This window comes from Myotis yumanensis, unplaced genomic scaffold (genome assembly GCF_028538775.1).
Source record: "Myotis yumanensis isolate MYYU_CA2020_CCGP unplaced genomic scaffold, mMyoYum1.0.hap1 SCAF_7, whole genome shotgun sequence".
Taxonomy (NCBI): Eukaryota; Metazoa; Chordata; class Mammalia; order Chiroptera; family Vespertilionidae; genus Myotis; species Myotis yumanensis.
The window spans coordinates 33,976,919-33,998,378 of NW_027223758.1; the positions used below are offsets into that span (position 1 = coordinate 33,976,919).

Sequence of the window (21,460 nt, forward strand, 5' to 3'; positions counted from 1 at the left end):
TCCTTCTATTCTATTTTTTTCTCATGTGGACTTGAGCACCATAATGTTTTCTGTTTGTTTTTGTTGTTGTTTTATGTTCTTAATCATAATTATTTCTCAACTAGAGGCCCAGTGTACAAATTCGTGTACTGATGGGGTCCCTCAGGGTGGCCTGCCTGCGGGGATTGGGCCGAAACCCACAGTCTAACGCCACCTGCAGCTCCTACCTGCCACTCCTGCTCATACCAGCCCCACTGTGCCTGCCGCCCGCACCAGTGCAGCAGCGTGAGCCCTGCGACTGGTGCCCCACCCTGCGGGATCAGGCCGAAACCGGCTCTCTGACATCACCTGAGGGGTCCCAGATTGCGAGAAGGTGTAGGCCAGGCCAAAGGACCCCACCGGTGCACGATCAGGGTTGGAGAGGGGCCGTGGGAGGGCTCCAGGGCATGTCTAGCCCATCTTGCTCAGTCCCAATCAGCTGGACTCCAGCAGCAAGCTAACCTACTGGTTGTAGTGTCTGCCCCCTGGTGGTCAGTGCACATCATAGATAGCAGTTGAGCGGCCTTAGCATATCATTAGAATAATATGCTTTGATTGGTTGAACAGTCATCAGGTCACCGGATGACTGGACATGTAGCATATTAAGCTTTTATTATATAGGATAGCTTGCTTTTTTTACTCGTTAATTTATCCACTAGAGGCCTGGTGCACAAATTCATGCACATTGAAAGGAAATTAATTAGAAGAAATATCTTAATATCACTATTCGCCCTTTCTCTATAATAGAAGTGTCAACCATATTCATGAGCGACAATGACAGATCGAAACACACACATGGGATTGGCACCAGCGAGAGCTTTATATGTATTGCGCATGTGCGAGTCAACTTAGCCTTTTATATATATAGAACAGTGATGGCGAACCTATGACATGCGTGTCAGAGGTGACATGCAAACTCATTTTTTGGTTGATTTTTCTTTGTTAAATGGCATTTAAATATATAAAATAAATATCAAAAATATAAGTCTTTGTTTTACTATGGTTGCAAATATCAAAAAATTTCTATATGTGACACGGCACCAGAGTTAAGTTAGGGTTTTTCAAAACGCTGACATGCCGAGCTCAAAAGGTTCGCCATCACTGATATAGATAAACTTGCTTAATTAGACCTGCTTTCTGATTTAGCTAAATTTTTTCCAGTCCAGTGAAGCACCCCAACTTCTCTTTCAGGTAATTGTCAGCAACACAGCAGTAAATATCAACTTGAAGCAGATTATTATTGTAGATCACGCAGGGAGAACAAAGGGTAAAATATTTAACTGCAGCAGTGTTTGACTATATTCTGCACAGTGAGAAAACCTGAGGTCATTTTCAAGGTCCACCATTTCTTACTTCTTTTCAGTTGGGTCAAGTTTCTAAGCTTTCTAAATCTTTGTTTTCCGACTAATGAAAAGAAAATAGGATTCCACCAAGTCTCCTATCTACCTACTCTAGGACTTCTGTGAGGATCAAATGAAATGAAGCATGGGAAAACACTTCACAGACATTTTGTTAAAGTGTGAAGGCTGACGCTCTATCCACTGCGCCAAAACGGTTAGGGCTCCACTGACCGGTTCATATTCCTAGGCTGAAGAAACTGCAAAGAGGCTAGTCATCACTAGGGAGAGGAAGCTGGGCATTATTACGTGACATCATTACCCGGTACCCACAGCCACTGTTTCAGGGCTGGGCTGGATTGTGGGCCACATTTTGCACCATGGGGTCTCGGCAGTGTCGGCTGCAATTTGGTGGGCTCTCATTCTGGGTTGGTGGCGGGGCCTCTGTCCCACTTGGGGGAAGCCGAGTGTTGCTTTTTGGGCACCAGGTCCACAGTTCCGTTTCTCTGTGCACATCGTAGAAGCTCCTGTGTTGAGCATCTGCCCCCTGGTGGTCAGTGTGCATCATAGCAGACGGTCAGACACTTAGTATATGAGCCTTTTATATATATACTAGAGGCCCGGTGCACAAAAATTTGTGCACTTGGGGGGTGTCCCTCAGCCCGGCCTGTGCCCTCTCGCAGTCTGGGAACCTTTGGGGGATGACCACCTGCTGGCTTAGGCCTGCTCCCTGGGGGGATCGGGCCTAAGCTGGCAGTCAGACATCCCTCTGGCAGCCCAGGAGCCCTCGGGGGATGTCCACTTGCCAGCAGGGAGCAGGCCTAAGCTGCAGTTGGACATCCTTAGTGCTGCTGAGGAGGCGGGAGAGGCTCCCACCACCACAAATGTACTGGCAGCCATCAGCCTGGCTTGTGGCTAAGCAGAGCTCCTCCTGTGGGAGCACACTGACCACCAAGGGGCAGCTCCTGCATTGAGCATCTGCCCCCTGGTGGTCAGTGTGTGTCATAGTGACCAGTCATTCTCAATTGTTCTGCTGATAGGCTCAATTTGCATATTACCCTTTTATTATATAGGAGTGCCTGGCCAGCCTGGGTGAGGGGCTGATGGCTGTTTGCAGGCTGGCCACAGCCCCTTCAGTGTGGGGGTCCCCACTGGGGTGCCTCGCCAGTCTGGGTGAGGGGCTGAGGGCCGTTTTCAGGCTGGCTAAGCCCCCCAGCGGGGACCCTCACCCCATGAGGGTGTGGCCAGCCTGGGTGAGGGGCTGATGGCTGTTTGCAGGCTGGCCACAACCCCCAGCCACCCAAGCTCCCAGTGGAGGCTGGCTGGAAGCAGGTATCTGGGATTTATTTAGCTTCTATAATTGAAACATTGTTGCCATGAGTGGAGGCCTCAGCCGCTCAGGGCTGGCGGGAAGCTTGGCTTCCTCCATCTCCCGGGCAACCAAGCCTCCTGCTTGCTCCAGCTCTGTGGCTGCCAGCTGCCATCTTGGTTGGGTTAATTTGCATATAGTCACTCTCATTGGCTGGTGGGCATGGCTTAGGGCATAGCGAAGGTATGGTCAATTAGCATCTTTGTCTTTTATTAGTGTAGATCGATGTAAATATATACAGGGTATGGCAAAAGTAGGTTTACAGTTGTTCAAATGAAAAATAATACAATTAATAAATAATTTAAGAATAAACAGCCCTAGTTGGTTTGGCTCAGTGGATAGAGCATCGGCCTATGGACTGAAGGATCCCAGGTTCAATTCCAGTCAAGGGCATATGCCTGGGTTACAGGCTTGATCCCCAGTAGGGGTGTGCAGGAGGCAGCCGATCAGTGATTCTCTCTCATCATTGATGTTTCTATCTCTCCCTCTCCTTTCCTCTCTGAAATCAATAAAAATATATATTTTTTAAAAAAGAAAGAAAAAGAATACACAGTGTTTTGCATACTCACTATTGTAAACCTACTTTTGTCCCACCCTGCCATCTCTCTAATTCAGTGTTGACAGACTTTCTATAAAAGATCAGGTAGTAAATATTTTAGGTTTTGAGGGCCATACTGTCTCTGCTGCAACACAGTTGTTCTATTTTATAGCTAATGCAGCCATAAATAATATGTAAATAAAGGGTTATGGCTGTGTTACAGTAAAACTTTCTTTACATAACAGGCTGTGGGCCAGATTTGGCCTGTGGGTCGTAGTTTGCTGACCCCTGCTCTTAATTTATTTCTTTTAACTACTGAATAGTATTCTGTCTATAATATGAATATACCATGTTTTATTTTTTATTCCCCTATAATGGATGTTTAGGTTGCTTCCCGTTTTTCTACTATTTTAACAGTGCTTCAGAAAGCATCCTTATGCGCCTTTGCAAAGGATTTTCATCAAGACAAACACATCTGTAAAAGTGGAATTGCTGAAGGCTTTTTTCTTTTCTTTTCTCCATTTTAATTAGAGGTGCCCCAAATAAAATGCTTCAGGTAGAATGTGACCAGTTTTTGACCTCTAGCCTGGAATATCTATAGGAAGCCAATAGTTTTGAGACATCAATCCACACGTAGTTCTAGAATTTGAGGTAAGACTCCATGAGAACTAGCAAAGGTGAGGGTGTGTGAATCTAAACAGAAAAGAGTTGGAGAATGGTCTGGAAGAATGTGGCTGCCTTGAGAAATGTGTAACTGATTTCCTCTGAGGACAAAAGAGATGAAGTTAGCAATTTTTCATGTGCAGTAGCCATTTAAAACGGTACTTGTTAACATCAGATTGACAAGTTCTAGCAGAAAAAGTATTTAGGATGGAGGTGATGAGTTGCTGACCTGTGATTCCGTCTTTCCTGGCAATTCTGTGAGTTTCTTTAAAGATTTATCACTGTAATTAGAGTGGCTAGAAGGAGAATAAGGAAGGTAATAAAGTAAAGAAAGAGTATCAGGGCATTCTTCCAAGAAAACCCTCTTCTTTGAGTTGGATCCAGAGCAAGATTTTAAGCCCTAGTGACAGGAAATTAGATTAGTCCATCTTCCTGAAATAATACATCAATAAAACATGACTAGTTCAGTTGAGCTCAGTGAGCTCAGAAAAGAAATGGTGTTCTGTGTTCTGAGTTGAGATTTAATCAAGGGGACTGGGGCTTTGGGAGTTCCTTCTTTTTAAGAGATTTTTAAGATTATTGTAGGTCATTATGATGTCTTTGTTTTGATTGCTTTGGAGACCTCAAAAATATATGAAGCAGCTGAACATCAGTCAGCCTGCTGCAGGCTTTATTTTTTTCTTTTTTCTTTTTAACAGGCTTGGGGATACATTGTTTTGATAGGTAAAAGCTGGACAGCCCTGCCTCTTCAGAGGTATATAATGCAGAAGAATGGGTCATCTTCACTGACCCATTCCCCATCCACCCCGTTACATGTCTCTTACTCCTTCAAGTCTGGATCCTGTCTAACTGCCCCATGCACTGCAGCAGAGACCTCCCCAAAGGAGGCTTAAGGGCCTGGGGTTTGAGCTTGGCACCTAGACACTTTGTTAAAATGGAGGGAGAGACAGGCAAGGGATCAGCCACAGCTGTAATCTGGGGGCCATTCCCTGGAAAAGAAAAGGAGACACAATAAACAGACTGGCCATTCTAACATCTGGTTCCTTCTCATCTGGCAAAATTTTAATAGCATCTAGAAGATGATGGATGAAAGGGCTGCCTTTTACATAGTTTTCTTTATTTTTTTGTAATATTTTTCAATGTGCTTTATTTTCTTTTTTCTAATTCTTTATTGTTGAAAGTATTACATATGTCCCCCCGCCCCGCCCGCCCTGCCCCAGGCTTTTACCACCCTATTGCCTGTGTCCATGGGTTATGCATATTTGCACACAAGGTTTTTTTGGTTGGTTACCTTCCACCCACCCACCCTCCCTCGCCTTCCCTCTGAGATTCTGCACCCTGTTCCATGCTTCCATGTCTCTGGATCCACTCCATTCATCAGTTTATCTTGTTACTTAGATTTCACTTATGAGTGAGATCATGTGATACTTCTCTTTCTCTGACTGACTTATTTCACTTAGCATGATACTCTCCAGGTCCCTCCATGCTGTCTCTAATAGTAAGAAACTCTCCTTTTTTTACTGCTGCATAGTATCCCATGGTGTAAATTGTACCACAGCTTTTTTATCCACTCATCTACTTGGCACTTGGGCTGTTTCCAGATCTTAGTTATGGTAAATTGTGCTGCTATTACATAGTTTTCTTTAAACGGCTTGAGATTTGCTCAGTTGGAGTGGCTCATTTGATGAGTGTCGCCCTGTGCACCAAAATCTTGCTGGTTCGCTTATTGGTCAGGGCACTTACCTGGGTTGTGGGTGGTTGGGGCACATACAGAAGGCAACCAATCATTGATGTTTCTCTCCCCCCCCCCCCACACATGTCTTGGGATGAGGATTAAAAAAAGAGGGGGTGGCTTGCCCTGCCTGGTGTGTCTCAGTGGTTAGAGCGTCATGTCTGCTTATGCACCAAAGGGTTGAGGGTTTGATTCCCAGTCAAGGGCACATACCTGGCTTGCAGGTTGTATCCCTGGTCCTAGTCAGGGCACGTGCGGGAGGCAGCCAATTGATGTGTCTCTCTCACATCAATGTTTCTCTCTCTCTCTCTCCCCCCTCCTTCCTTCCCTTCCACTCTCTCTAACAAAAAAAAAAATTAGAAAAAATATTCTCTGGTGAGGATTAACAAAAAACAAAAAAATGGCTTGAGATTTACTTCTAATTGAACATTGGTTAGATATTTGGATCTCAGTTTAATCTAATTTATTTTTTTAGGATGATGACTCCCAATGGAAGAGGAGAAAATGTTAGTCTATGATGTTTAATGCCTGAAATTAGGGCTGACTGGTAATCTCTGGAATGACCCTTTGATGGGTCATTTGGATGAACCTGTATTAATTATTTTTTAATCCAGCTTTATGTTGGTTCATAAAAAGCATTTCTGTCTTTCTAAGTGCCTATTAGTCTCACAATTATTTATTTATTTATTTATTTATTTATTTATTTATTTATTTATTTTAGAGAGAGTAGAAGGGAGACAGAGAGAGAAACCTCGACGTAAGAGAGACACGTCGATTGGTTGCCTTCGTACATGCCCAGGGACCGAGCCTGAAACCGAGGTACATGCCTTTAACCCTTCAGTCCACAGGCTGATGCTCTATCCACTGAGCCAAACTAGCTAGGGCAGTGGTCGGCAAACTGCGGCTCGTGAACCGCATGCGGCTCTTTGGCCCCTTGAGTGTGGCCACGAAGTTTCAATCACACTGTACGTGCGCGCCCGCACGTGGTATTTTGTGGAAGAGCCACACTCAAGGGGCCGCAGTTTGGCGACCACTGAGCTAGGGCAGTCTCACAATCATTTAAAGGAAGAACAATGATTCCTGTTGTACAGATTTTATAGCAAAGGGGTTCAGAGAGGGTATGAAGTCTTCCTGTTCTTCATGCTAGACAGCATAATTTTATTACATGTAGCAACTAGAAGTACGGGAATAACTTTTTATGTTTCCATATGCTTAGCAGCAGAATAGGTTTTTTGTTTGTTGTTTTTTGTTAATCTTCACCTGAGGATATTTTTTTATTGATTTTTAGAGAGAGTGGAAGCGAGGGGGAGAGAGAGAGAACATATATGTGAGAGAGAGACATTGATTGGTTACCTCTTGCATGGGCCCCAACCAGGTCCGGGCATCGACCCTGCAACCAAGGTACATGCCCTTGACCAGAATAGAACCTGGGACCCTTCATTCCACAGGCCAGTGCTCTATCCATTGAGCCAAACCAGCTAGGGCAGAATTATTTTTTTTAATGAAAGACCAATGGGAGACATATTGACTTTCTATATTTATTAAGCTTCATCATATATGCCTAGAGTGGCCCGTCACTGCTTCACATTCTCCAGCCCTTTTGTTGGCAGAGAATAGGTCATTCTCACAAATAAAAAGTATATTGTTATCACTGCTCTAAGTATCTATTGAAATTACAAATGTGTATGTCCTGTGATCCAGGAATTGCACTTCTAGAAATTTATCTTTGCAGGTATACTTTCCCACACATGAAAGGATGTGGTCCTAGGTTTCTCATAGTAAAAATCAGATACAGCTTAAGTGCTAGGGTAGTGGTTAAATAAATTATGATGCTGCCATACAGTGGGATATGTAGCTGTTTTCATATAGAATGAGACAGCTCTATATTTCCTGAAGGACAAACTCCAAGATACATGGTTTAGTGAGAAAAAGATGATGCAGGACACTGTGTTTTACTGTGTATAACATACTATGCTTGTGTACAAAGGGAGAGGGTAAGTATATATTAATACATTAGAGGCCCGATGCACGAAATTCATGCAAGGGCTTGGCCCTCGCAGCTGTAGAGGCTTGCCTTGGCCTTCACAGCCCCAGCTTCGTCAGGAAGGTCATTTGGCTGTCTGGTCTAATTAGCATATTACGCTTTTATTATTATAGACTAGAGACCCGGTGCACAAAAATTTGTGCACTCAGGGGAGGGGGGTCTCTCAGCCCGGCCTGTGCCCTCTCGCAGTCTGGGACCCCTCGGGGGATGACCACCTGCTGGCTTAGGCCTGCTCCCTGGGGGATTGGGCCTAAGCTGGCAGTCAGACATCCCTCTGGCAGCCCGGCAGCCCTCGGGGGATGTCCACTTGCCAGCGGGGAGCAGGCCTAAACTGCAGTCGGACATCCTTAGCGCTGCCGAGGAGGCAGGAGAGGCTCCCACCACCACCGCTGTACTGGCAGCCATCAGCCTGGCTTGTGGCTGAGCAGAGCTGCCCCCTGTGAGAGTGCCCTGACCACCAGAGGGCAGCTCCTGCATTGAGCATCTGCCCTCTGGTAGTCAGTGTGTGTCATAGTGACCAGTCATTCCCAGTCCTTCTGCTGTTAGGGTCAGTTTGCATATTACCCTTTTACTATATAGGATAGAGGCCTGGTGCACGGGTGGGGCCGGCTGGTTTTCCCTGAAGGGTGTCCCGGATCAGGGTGGGGGTCCCGCTTGGGTGCCTGGCCAGCCTGGGTGAGGGGATGATGGCTGTTTGCAGCTGGTCACACCCCCTTCAGGGTGGGGGTCCCCACTGGGGTGCCTGGCCAACCTGGGTGACGGGATGATGGCTGTATGCAGCTGGCCACACCCCCTTCAGGGTGGGGGTCCCCACTGGGGTGCCTGGCCAGTCTGGGTGAGAGGCTGAGGGCTGTTTTCAGGCTGGCAGGTGACTGAAGCTCCCAACCTCTCCTTTTTTGCTTTTTTTTTTATTCTGGGATTTATTTACCTTCTATGGCTGTCACTGGAACTGAGAGCCGGCTTTAGCTCTGAGGCTTGGCTCCAGCTCTGAGACCTCGGCTGCTGAAAGCAGGTATCTGGGCTTTGTTTAGCTTCTATAATTGAAACACTGTTGCAGCTCCAGCTCCGAGCCTGGCTGGCTGAAAGCAGGTTTCTGGGGTTTGTTTAGGTTCTATAATTGCAACATTGTTTCTTAGACTGGAGCTCAGAGGCCGGCAGCGGCAGGCGGGGAACCTTGGCTTCCTCTATCACTGGAACAAGCAAGCCTCCTGTTCACTTCAGCTGCCTGGCTGCCAGCCGCCATCTTGGTTGGCAGTTAATTTGCATATCTCACTGATTAGCCAATGGGAAGGGTAGGGAAGTTACGGTTAATTACCATGTTTCTCTATTATTAGATAGGATACTTGCTTGTTATACATTAGCTAGTTCAGAAAGATTAAAATTTAATAACACTTGCCTTGTGGGAAGGGAACTAGGTGGCTGGAAAACAGGTGACGTAGAGGGAACTGTCACCAAAGGACCTTTTGAATCAAGAACCATGTGAGTTACCTATTTTTTTTAAATATGTTTTATTGATTTCAGAGAGGGAGGGAGAGGGAAAGAGAGAGAGAAGCATCAATGATGAGAGAGAATCATTGATTGTCTGCCTCCTGCATGCCCCCTTTTGGGGATCGAGTCCACAACTCGGGCATGTGCCCCTGACTGGAATCTTTCAGACCGAAGGCCAGCGCTCTATCCACTGAGCCAAATGGGCTAGGGCCTCAGCTACCTTTTTCACTTAACATATCTTGGTGTAGGACTACATTTAGGTCATCAGCACATTCTTTTTAGTAACTACATAGGATTCCACTACATATGTGAAATATATTTAATTTATTTAATTAGCCCCCTCTTGATGGGAATTGAGGTTGTTCAGTCTATTGCTGCCACAACAGATACCCCTGTATCTGTAAGATAAATTCTTAGAAATACAACTGCTAGCTCAAAGGTATGTGCATTTAAAATTTTGATAGATAGTTCCAAATTACTCTGCGCAGAGGTTGTAGTAGTTCAACAGGATATAAGATTACTCAGGTTTTTAGAAGGTTTCCAGCTGCCTCAACCTGTAACATAAGATAAAACCTTGGTTGCAGGGAGAGCAAGCCAGTTAACACTATTGGTGGACTAGAGTTTTTATTTTTCCCACTGAAGCTGGTTAAGGTCTTGTGAGAAAGTATACAGTGTAATAAAGTTATTAAATGTAGCTGTCTGCCCTAGCCGGTTTACTTTTAGTATTGAAAAATTAAAAATAAATTAAAATAAAAGAAATGCAGCTATCAGAAGGTTAGCAAGATGAAAGTGACGTGTGTGTGTCAGTTGCTGTTGAGCAGCCTTCACTGACAGCTGTTCTGTCCTTACTTACTTTTGCTTTTTTTCTAGGACCTTAGCATCCTGAGACATCATAGCCTTCAGGGTTGACCTGGTCAGAGTTCATCATGTCCAAGTTAAAAAGCTCAGAGTCAGTCAGGGTGGTGGTTCGCTGCCGGCCCATGAATGGCAAGGAAAAGGCCGCTTCGTATGACAAGGTGGTGGATGTGGATGTGAAGCTGGGGCAGGTGTCTGTGAAGAACCCCCGAGGAGTGGCCCATGAAATGCCCAAGACCTTCACCTTTGATGCAGTGTATGACTGGAATGCCAAGCAGTTTGAACTCTATGATGAGACGTTCCGACCGCTTGTGGACTCCGTTCTGCAGGGTTTCAATGGGACGATTTTTGCCTATGGACAAACAGGGACTGGGAAAACCTACACCATGGAAGGAGTCCGTGGTGACCCTGAAAAAAGAGGGGTCATCCCTAACTCGTTTGATCACATCTTCACCCATATCTCTCGATCCCAAAATCAACAGTACCTGGTCAGGGCTTCTTACTTAGAGATCTACCAGGAGGAGATCCGAGATTTGCTCTCAAAGGATCAGACCAAAAGGCTTGAGCTCAAAGAGAGGCCTGACACTGGAGTGTATGTGAAAGACCTGTCTTCCTTCGTCACCAAGAGCGTGAAGGAAATAGAGCACGTGATGAATGTGGGGAACCAGAACCGTTCTGTTGGTGCTACTAACATGAATGAGCACAGTTCGCGTTCTCATGCAATTTTTGTCATCACCATTGAGTGCAGTGAAGTGGGCCTTGATGGAGAAAACCACATTCGTGTAGGGAAATTGAACCTTGTCGATCTTGCTGGCAGTGAACGGCAAGCCAAGACCGGTGCACAAGGGGAAAGACTGAAGGAAGCGACCAAGATCAACCTGTCCCTTTCAGCCTTGGGTAATGTCATCTCTGCCCTGGTGGACGGCAAAAGCACTCACATTCCATATCGGGACTCAAAGCTTACCAGGCTCCTCCAAGATTCTCTTGGTGGCAACGCTAAAACTGTGATGGTGGCCAATGTGGGGCCTGCCTCTTACAATGTAGAAGAAACTCTGACCACCCTGAGATATGCCAACCGTGCCAAAAACATCAAGAACAAGCCAAGGGTCAATGAGGACCCTAAGGATGCCCTCCTTCGAGAATTCCAGGAAGAGATTGCTCGGCTCAAGGCCCAGCTAGAAAAACGGTCCATTGGCAGGAAAAAGAGGCGAGAGAAGCGGAGGGAAGGTGGTGGCAGTGGTGGGGGTGGGGAAGACGAGGAGGACGAGGGAGAAGAGGGTGAGGAGGAAGGGGAAGATAAGGATGATTATTGGCGGGAACAGCAAGAAAAGCTGGAGATTGAGAAGCGGGCCATTGTAGAGGACCACAGCTTGGTTGCAGAGGAGAAGATGAAGCTGCTGAAAGAGAAGGAGAAGAAGATGGAGGACCTGCGGCGGGAGAAGGATGCTGCCGAGATGCTGGGCGCCAAAATCAAGGTAATAGACTCCTCTTGGGCCTTCTTTTTCTTTCAAATCTTTTGTTTTTATCAAAAAAAATGACACGAGGGATGATGTTTCTTTTGGTTTTGCATTCCCAGTAGCTCCATGATATCCAGCGCCCAATAAACATTTGTTGAATTGTATTGAATGAAGAAGAAGAATGTTTTCAAATTTAAAAAATTTAAATATTGAATTCATAGTAAGAATAATTATTCCATATGTGCAAGGTATAAAAAGCAGCATTAAAACTAACACCCATATTATTACCCTCCATCCACCCAGTGTAAGAAATAGGACAACAACCATATCTTTTTTTTTTTTTAAATATATTTTATTGATTTTTTACAGAGAGGGAGGGAGAGGGATAGAGAGTTAGAAACATCGATGAGACAGAAACATCGATCAGCTGCCTCCTGCACATCCCCCACTGGGGATGTGCCCGCAACCCAGGTACATGCCCTTGACCGGAATCGAACCTGGGACCCCTCAGTCCACAGGCCGACGCTCTATCCACTGAGCCAAACCGGCTTCGGCAACAACCATATCTTTATGAATTCTTTGTGTCCCCTCACACCCACCAGGTAATCATTATCTTGGATTTGTTGGTTAATTTCCTTTATAGTTTCCCATATATGTATATATCTCTAAATAAAAGATAGTTTTAGTTTCACATTGTTTTTGACTTTTATATAAATGGATTCTCACTGCTGCAATGTGCTTTTATTCACTCAGTGTTATGATAATGAGATTTATCCACATTGATGCCTATAGCTGTGATTCATTCATTCATTATTACTGTTCTGAGAGTTGCACGGTATTCCATTCTTCTGAGAGAGTGAGTTGTTTCCATTTTCTGCTATAAACGTTCTTGTACTTGGCTCCAGGAGAACAGGTACATACAAGAATTTCTTGTCTGACACTGCTAGGTCCTAGAATATGTGCAGCTTCAACTTTACTAGATGATGACAAGTTGTTTTCTAAAGTGGCCCTGTGAATTGAAACTTCTACCAGGAACATATGAGTTCAGGTTGCTCCTCATCCTTACCAACACTTAGATTATCAGACTATAGTTTTTTTGTATATCTAGTGAATATAAAATGGTAATTTGTGGTGTGTGTGTGTTTTAATTGATTTTTAGAGAAAGAGAAAGGGAAAGAGGGAAGAGAGAGAGAGAAACATTGATGTAAGAGAGAAACATGAATCGGCAGTCTCCTGCACGCCCCATGCTGGAGATAGAGCCCACAGCCCAGGCATGTGCCCTGACTGGGATTCAAACAGACAACCCTTCAGTGCACAGGATGACACCTAACCAACTGAGCCACACCATCCGGGCTCATTGTGGTTTTAACATGCGGTGCAGTGGTCACACAATATACAGGATGGTTTCATCACCCCCTAAACGCTCCCTGTAGTCAGTCCTGTCCCCCAACCTCCAACTGTCCAGTTGCTGACCAGTATTCTAGAGCAAGGAGGCGCTCTGTGTTGAACCGTCTTCTGGTGGCAGTTACTGCTCCATCAGGTGCCTGGACCCGGGGCTGCCACCGGGCGTCCATGGCAGAGGAGGGTGCAGAGCTCGCCCTGGAATTTTCGGGTGACCACTGCCTGACCACGAGCCAGAATTCTTCTGGCCTGTTGGGTTCTAGCTCATTGAATTTATGCACACTTTTTATTTCTGCTCTAAAATGTATGTATGCTTATTTAAAAAGGGCAAGTGACCTCTCTCTCCCCTCGCCTCCCCCTGCTATGTGAAGCCATACTTTGTCTGTGGCTCATGGTAGCCCTCACACAGAGCTGGGTACTAATTTATTTTCAGAGACAGAGGTCCTTTCCAGGACTCTCAAGACCTGATGCGAAAATGGATTCATGTACAACACAGTTAGGAGATGACTCTGTTTCAGGGAGCAGCTTTCTAAAGGGGTTCCATTAGTGTTCCAAACACTGCCCCACCCTCCTCACTCCACTTGAAGGGTAACTGGGAGTGCCCATGTTTGATTTGCATGCTGTGTTTTAGGATCACATCTGTTATCCAGGTCCAGGAACACCTAGAGTCTCTAAATTACCTGGTGTATTTAGGCAACTCTCAGAAGCCAAATGTGGCCGGACTCGGCATTACTGCTCCCTTTGGGCGCAGTCAGTCCCACCGCCTCTGACTCCCGTCGCACCAGGATCTCTTGGACCCATCATCCCCTTTGCTCTCCTCCTCCACTACTGCCCTAGCCCAGGCCTGGACCCTCAAAACAGCTGCCTGGCCGGTCTCCCTGCACTCAGCCTTCCCTTCTCCAGTCATTCTCCTTGTGGCATGGAGTCATGTTTCTAAAACACAGATCTGATTGTGTACCGTCATGCTCAAAGAACATGGCCGTGTTTGCTGCAGTTCTCGGGATCACGTTTAGTTCCCATAACAGAGCTTTGAGGTTGTTGAACTGACTGACCCCTGATTGCTTTGCCAACTTCATGTATCACCACTCCTTACCCTATCCTCTCACACCAATTTTTTTCTTGGCTGATTTCTATTTTGACTTCAGCACTCTGTAGATGTCTCTGAGACAGGAAACTTTTCCTGACTCCCTCCTAAAGCCTGAATTCTCTCCCTCCTGTGTGCCTCTCCCATTATTACTTGTTTTTTTCCCTCATGATTGCTTCTGACCCGTAGAGTAAGAACGTGCTTACTTGTCTGTGGCCCTCAGTGGACTCTCAGCTTTGCTATTCACACTGAAACGTTTTTTGTTAAAAGAAAGCTGAAGTTCGTGTATGTCTGGAGAAGATGTATCTTCTGTATTTCCAAGGTGGAGCCCCCTCAGCCCCACCGCAGTGATGAGCAAGACACAGCTGAACACAATATATTTTTCTCTGGAGTCCGCCCCCTTTGCCTCAGTCCAGGAAGATGGAGAGGCACCTGTAGGAATCTCCCTCTGAGAAGATACATTCTGAGGGAGACCATTCACAAGATGGATTCTACTCTTTTCTCAGGCCATGGAGAGTAAGCTGCTTGTTGGAGGAAAAAATATAGTAGATCATACCAATGAACAGCAGAAAATCCTGGAGCAAAAACGGCAGGAAATTGCAGAGCAGGTAACTTTTCATTCCTGTTTGGGGAGAATGTGGAGGGTAAGGCACATTAATGCTACCAAGCAAATATCTCTTGTATTAGACTCTCCAGAGGGGATGGAAATGCGCTGTGGTAGCCCCTTCCTAGTGGGAGACTCTGATCTGGAGCAGCCCTGCCCTATATTCTTGTGTAGACATTGTCTCTAGGCAAGCTGATGAATTTTGGAATGTTGCTCAGAAACGTCGAGAAAGAGAAATCCAGCAACAGATGGAAAGTCGAGATGAGGAGACCTTAGAACTTAAAGAGACCTACAGCTCATTGCAGCAAGAGGTGGACATCAAGACCAAAAAACTCAAAAAGGTATAAAAGGAACCAGGCCGGGCAGAGGTGTCTTGAGACTTGGGGGAAAGGGAGAGCTCATTGTCTGGCGGGCCACCCTCCTCATCTGCTTCTCCCCTGGGTTCCAGCTCTTCTCCAAGCTTCAGGCAGTGAAGGCAGAGATCCATGACCTCCAAGAAGAGCACATCAAGGAGCGGCAGGAGCTGGAGCAGACTCAGAATGAGCTCACCAGGGAGCTGAAACTCAAGTAAGTTCTGGGCCCTCCATGGCGCCCCCCAGCCACTTGCTGGGTTGTTGTTTGTTAAGTAAGAAATACTTCCCTGAGGACAGGGTCCCTTCTCTCCAGCTCATCTCCTGTCACTTTGTCCTCTATTGTTGAGAAAGTCACTTTCTGTCTCTGGATTTCATCTGTGAAGGGAATGATTTCACCAGATGATCTCCAAGTTTCCTTCCACGCTGCCTTCCTGAAGCCTTTCAGGACTCTGGCCTCACCTTTATCTATTAACGAGAAGGAATCTTTTATTAACTAGAATTTTCTGAATGGTATAGAGAACACCCAAATACCCATCACCCAAATTCAATGATAAAACATCTTTTGTCATCTTTCATAAAAGTATTTTTTAAAATATATTTTAATTGATTTCAGAGAGGAAGGGAGAGGAAGAGAGAGATAGAAACATCAATGATGAGAAGGAATCATTGATTGGCTGCCTCCTGCATGTTGGACCGAGCCCGCAACCCAGGCATGTGCCCTTGACCGGAATTGAACCTGGGGCCCTTCGGTCCGCAGGCCAATGCTCTATCCATTAAGCCAAACCAGGCAGGGCCATAAAAGTATTTTAAAGCAAACCTTACCTCATGTTATGTCACTCCTGCATACTTACATGACCACAATGCAATTTTTTAAAAGCTTTCTTGAAAGATAATTCACATACTTTACAGTTCACCTATTTAAAGTATACAAGTGAGTTTTAAAAAACTATATATTTACCCGGGCCAGGTAGCTCAGTTGGTTAGAGCATTGTCCCTATATGACAAAGTTGTGGGTTTCAATCCCCAGTCAGGGCACATACAAGAAGCAACCAATGAATGCATTGAGTGGAACAACAAATTGATATTTCTCTCTCTCTGTTGCTCTCTCTCTCCTCTCTCTGCTTCCTTCACTCTTTTGCCCCCTCCCTCTCTCTCAAATTACTTTAAAAAATATATATTTAGCCTGGCCAGTGTGGTTCAGTGGTTGAGCATCGACCCAGGCACCAAGAGGTCACTGGTTCAATTCCTGGTCAGGGCACATGTCTGGGTTGCAGCTCAATCCCCAGTAGGGGGCATGCAGGAGGCAGCCAGTTGATTTTTCTCTTTCATTGATGTTTCTATCTCTCTCTCTCTCTCTTTTGATTGATTTCAGAGAGAGAGAGGAAGGGAGAGGGAGAAAGAAGAAACATTGATGTGAGGGAGAAACATCGACTGGTTGTGTCATGCATACAACATAACTGGGAATCAAACCGGTGACCTTTCTGGATTTAAAAAAAAAATATATATATATATATATATATATATATATATATATATAGTTATTGATTTCAGAGAGGAAGGGAGAGGGAGAGAGAGACAGAAACATTAATGATGAGAGAGAGTCATTGATTGGCTGCCTCCTGCATGCCCCACACTGGGGATCGAGCCCACAACCTGGGCATGTGCCCTGACTGGGAATTGAACCATGACCTTCTAGTTCATAGGCTGATGCTCAGCCACTGAACCACGTCAGCCAGGCCCAAACCGGCGACCTTTCGATGCATGGGAAAATGTTCGACCAACTGAGCCACACTGGCCAGGGCCATTTCCATATAAATTTTAAGATCAGCTTGTCAATTTCTGAAAAAAAGCCAGCTGTAATTGTAATAGGGACTGTGTTGAATCTGTAGATCAATTTGGAAAATATTGTCATCTTATCAATATTGTGTTCTGATCCATGAATATAAGATATCTTTCTATTTATTTAGAATTTCTTTTTCTGTCAAAACTGTTTTATAGTTTTCAGTGCACAACTACTTGCACTTCTTTTGTTAAATTTAAACCTAAATATTCTATTTTTGATGCTATTTATATGGAATTGTTTTTTTAATTTTCTTTCAGGGTACTACCGTTGATTTTTTTATAGAACATATTGTCTTTCCACCTAACAAAATTAACATTAAGTTTCTTAGTATTTTCTCATACTCTGTCCATATTCAGTTCAGATATTCTTGGTTTGTTCATATTCAGATCTATATGTGGACCACATATTGCATTTGGTAATTATGTATCTTAACTTTATTTTAATGTGGAGCAATCCATTTCTCTGTTAAGAACTTATCTTCTAGCCCTGACCAGTTTGGTTCAGTGGATAGAACGTCGGGCAACGGACTGAAAGGTCCCGGATTTGATTCCGGTCGAGGGCATGTATCTTGGTTGCAGGCTCGATCCCCAGCGCGGGGCATGCAGGAGGCAGCTGATCAATATTTCTCTCTAATCGATGTTTCTAACTCTCTATCCCTCTCCCTTCCTCTCTGTAAAAAATCAATAAAAATCTATTTAAAAAAGAAAAAAGAACTTATCTTCTAGTTAACTTGTTGAAAAAGTTGGGTCAGATAGCCTGTAGAAATATCTCACATTCTGGATTTGTTGGTCTGCTTCTTCATGGAGTTGTCTAATTTATGTCTCTGTCTCCCCTTTTTTCCTTTAACTGAAAGCTAGCGCTGAAACACTGGTTCTCAACATAGAAATCATCTCAGGAGTTTGTAAAGTAATGATTCTTGGGCCCCACCCCAGAGATTTTTATATAGGGCAGGGTCCTTAAACTTTAGCAGGCACCGAATCATCTGAAGGGCTTGTTAAACACAGATGGCTGGGCCTCATACCCAGAGAGCTTGATTCAGTGTTTGGGGTAGGGCCAGAGAATTTTCCTTTCTAACAAGATCTAGTCGTTGGCTCCTGCTGGTTCGGTGAACATACTTTGAGAACCATTGATTTGTCATGGATCTGGGCAAGATGTGTTTCAGAACTCTCTAAATGATATTAATGTGCAGCTTGGCTTGAAAACCATTGACCTAATAGTTTCAACCAATAATGATCTTTGTCTGGATCTTTTATTTCATTAGGGCTTACAAAATGATGCTTTTCTATGTCAGTCCTTCCACAGCATTAGCTGGAATTTTTCTTTAAAGAACTTCTCAAAGGGATTATTTTAACAACCACGATTTAAATTTTAAAAGAAGCCCTTAAAATTAAATGAATGGCCTTGGCCAATGTGGCTCAGTTGGTTACAGTGTCATCCCATACACCGAAAGGTAGCAGGTTAGATTCCCGTAAGGACACATGCCCAAGTTGCTGGTTCGATCCCAGTCAGGGAGTGTACAGTAGGCAACTGATTGATGTTTCTTTTTCACATCGATGTTTCTCTCTCTCCCTCTCTCTCTCTCTCTCTCCCCCTTCCTCTCTCTAAAATCAATAATTTTTTTATAAAGGGTTGAAATTAAAAAATGTTAAGTGTATATATCAGTCCTCTTTCTAGGTATGCACACCTGGAAAAGAGATCAGAACAAAATATGCCAAAATATTAATAATAGCTATTTCTGGATAGTGAAATTATGTGTAATGATATTTTTTCAAAATTTCTAATGTGTAAATAGGCCCTTTAAAATCAGAAAAACGAACAAATATATGTTTGAAAAATAATTTCTTAAATGTCAAGTAAAATGAAGAGAAAATTTCATCTCTCCAGAATACTGTATTTTTTCCTTAATGAAGGCATTTTTAGCTCTTCTTTTGAATAAACAGTGAGTCAATCTGTTTTTACAGCCAGTACCCTTCACCTCTGGTGTCTGTTGTGCGTCTCTCTCACATTAACACCCCTTTGGCGTTGTTCTGTCCTGAGGTTTTGAAAGAGCGAATGCAGACATGTGGCAGGAGACAGTCTCACCATGGTGAGACACACCCCAGTGGTCTCCTCTTTCATTGTTTGCCATGTTCCCTGGATGCTTCTGACACAATCTCTTCCCAGGAATGGTTTTCATTCTGAGAAGTCTAAGGGACTGAAATATTTGGTCCTACTCTTTGTCCTAGTGATTAGAATGTGAAATTTTCCATCTCTGGCAACAATCCAGGGGATTGGAGGAAGCAGTTTAATTTCTAATCTGTTTTCAGCATGTTGGAAGTTAATGAGTGGGTTAGCAGTACCAGTGTTCCTCCAAAAGGCACTTCAAATAGCACAGGTTCACTCCAGTGTAGTCCAGGTATCATCTCCCTCTTCAGTTCTTTCAGCTCCTCAAGCCACTTCTCCTTATTCCGAGGGCAGACCATTGTCAGCACCTGTCATACCTAAGAGTGCTATACCGTTCATTACCTCTCAGTTACAGGCAGGGACCAAGTGTCATTCATGTCTGATCCCAGTTCTTTGTATGATAGCAGGTTCATGGTACCTGCTTAGTGAATGTTTGCTGAGTAACTTGACTTATCTAATTACTCACTACACATGGGACCAGATAGCGAACACTCCATCTGTATTCTTTCTCTATTTGTATTCACCCCTGTATGTGTGCTCTTACAGGCATCTTATTATAGAAAACTTTATCCCTCTGGAAGAAAAAAGTAAAATTATGAATAGATCCTTCTTTGACGAAGAGGAAGATCATTGGAAATTACATCCTATAACCAGACTGGAGTAAGTCACTATTTAAAGTAGACTTTAAGGTGGGCAGGAGGGAAGGAATGTTGATAAGCTGGACTTGGCCAGAGGGGTATGGTAAGAACGCAGTTTCATTCATTTAAAGATGGAACCAGCTGTATCTCTGCTTTTGTGATGACCATAGTTCCAGAAGATAAAAGTTTGATGAGTACGGTATTAGAACTGGGAGACTTTGTCACAGTGAACTAATGACCTTTCCTGAGTTCCTCGTTTCAGCTTCCCCAGCTGTCAAGTGAAGCAAGATAGGCCAGATGAGGGGCAGTAGGCAGGTGTTATCTTGTGTGTCAGTCTGACACCGTTTTGAGAAGGACTCTCAGTATAAGTCTGGGTCCTGCTGGAAAAATGGAAGATGTCTGCCAAGGACACAGGGGTGGGGAGTGTTGACAGCTATGCTTCATGCCTACCATCTCAGACGGCAACTCAAGCAGAAAGTAGAAGCAGCTCCTGTGTCATTTCCATGTCAGCCCTCAATCCAGGGAGTCACTTGCTTCAGGTTCTCTTTAAGCAGGCTCAGAGTCTTCTGAGTGCTGGCTCCACAGGACCGATCCTGGGGCTGTGGACCACACGCCAGCCAGGTCTTTAACCACTGCAGTGCATTTCCAGGAATCAGCAGATGATGAAGCGGCCCGTCTCAGCTGTGGGATATAAGAGACCATTGAGCCAGCACGCAAGAATGTCCATGATGATTCGTCCAGAGGCCCGATACAGGGTGAGAAGAGTGTTCTTGTCTTCCTCTCCGCTCTCTTTTAGAGGAGTTTAGGCACCGTTCCGCAAAGTCACAGAGTTTTCATCCTGACTCTTTCCAGAGGCACCTGAGGAAATTTATATTAATGTAACAACATTTTAAAAATATATTTTTTTATTTATTTCAGAGAGGACTGGAGAGGGAGAGAGAGATAGAAACATCAATGATGAGAGAGAATCATTGATTAGCTGCCTCTTGCACACCCCACAGTGGGGATTAAGCCCACAAACCGGGCATATGCCCTAACTGGGAATCAAATTGTGACCTCCTGGTTCATAGGTCAATGCTCAACCACTAAGCCACGCTTGCTGGGCTTAATATAGCAATTTTAACAAATAACAAATAAAAAATAATTATAAATAGAAAGGTAAAATAGAACGAGATTTAGAAAAATCAGGACTAGGGAAGGAGGAGAGTATAAGCATCCTGTCCATAATGGCCAATAAATATTAACGATAAGTTTTTAAATGGCTCTGTGGGCCCAGCTGGTGTGGCTCAGTGGTTGAGCATACCAGGGGTGGGCAAACTTTTTGACTCGAGGGCCACAATGGGTTCTTAAACTGGACCGGAGGGCCGGAACAAAAGCATGGATGGAGTGTTTGTGTGAACTAATATAAATTCAAAGTAAACATCATTACATAAAAGGGTACGGTCTTTTTTTTTTTAGTTTTATTCATTCAAACGGGCCGGATCCGGCCCGCTGGCCGTAGTTTGCCCACAGCTGGCATAGACCCATGAGTCAGGTGGTCATGGTTTTGTTCCGGGTTGGGGCACATGCCCTCGTTATGGGCTAGATCACCAGTAGGGGGTGTGCAGGAGGCAGCTAATCGATGATTCTCATCATTGATGTTTCTATCGCTCCTCCCTATCTCTGAAATCAATAAAAAATAAAAACAAAACAAACAAACAAAAAAATTTAAAATGGCTCTGTGAAGCCATAGCCGATTTGGCTCAGTGGATAGTGCATCAGTGTGCGGACTGAAGGGTCCCAGGTTCGATTCTGGTCAAGGGCACATTGGTTGCAGGCGTCTCTCCCTGGCCCAGGCCGTGGTCGGGGCCTGTGCAGGAGGCAACCGATCAAT

At 44.6% G+C, this 21,460-nt stretch overlaps 1 protein-coding gene across 2 annotated transcripts in view; it reads left to right on the forward strand.

Annotated features, from left to right (window-relative positions):
* Positions 1 to 21,460, forward strand: part of KIF3B (kinesin family member 3B) — a 45,215-nt gene that overhangs the window by 16,985 nt on the left and 6,770 nt on the right. For both annotated transcript variants that reach the window (XM_070420131.1, XM_070420130.1), the window contains 6 exons: positions 10,060 to 11,519; positions 14,493 to 14,594; positions 14,809 to 14,931; positions 15,039 to 15,157; positions 19,496 to 19,609; positions 20,237 to 20,342. In XM_070420131.1, the coding sequence (XP_070276232.1) occupies positions 10,116 to 11,519; positions 14,493 to 14,594; positions 14,809 to 14,931; positions 15,039 to 15,157; positions 19,496 to 19,609; positions 20,237 to 20,342 (1,968 nt within the window). In that variant the 5' untranslated portion in view covers positions 10,060 to 10,115. The remainder of the gene's footprint in view (positions 1 to 10,059; positions 11,520 to 14,492; positions 14,595 to 14,808; positions 14,932 to 15,038; positions 15,158 to 19,495; positions 19,610 to 20,236; positions 20,343 to 21,460) is intronic.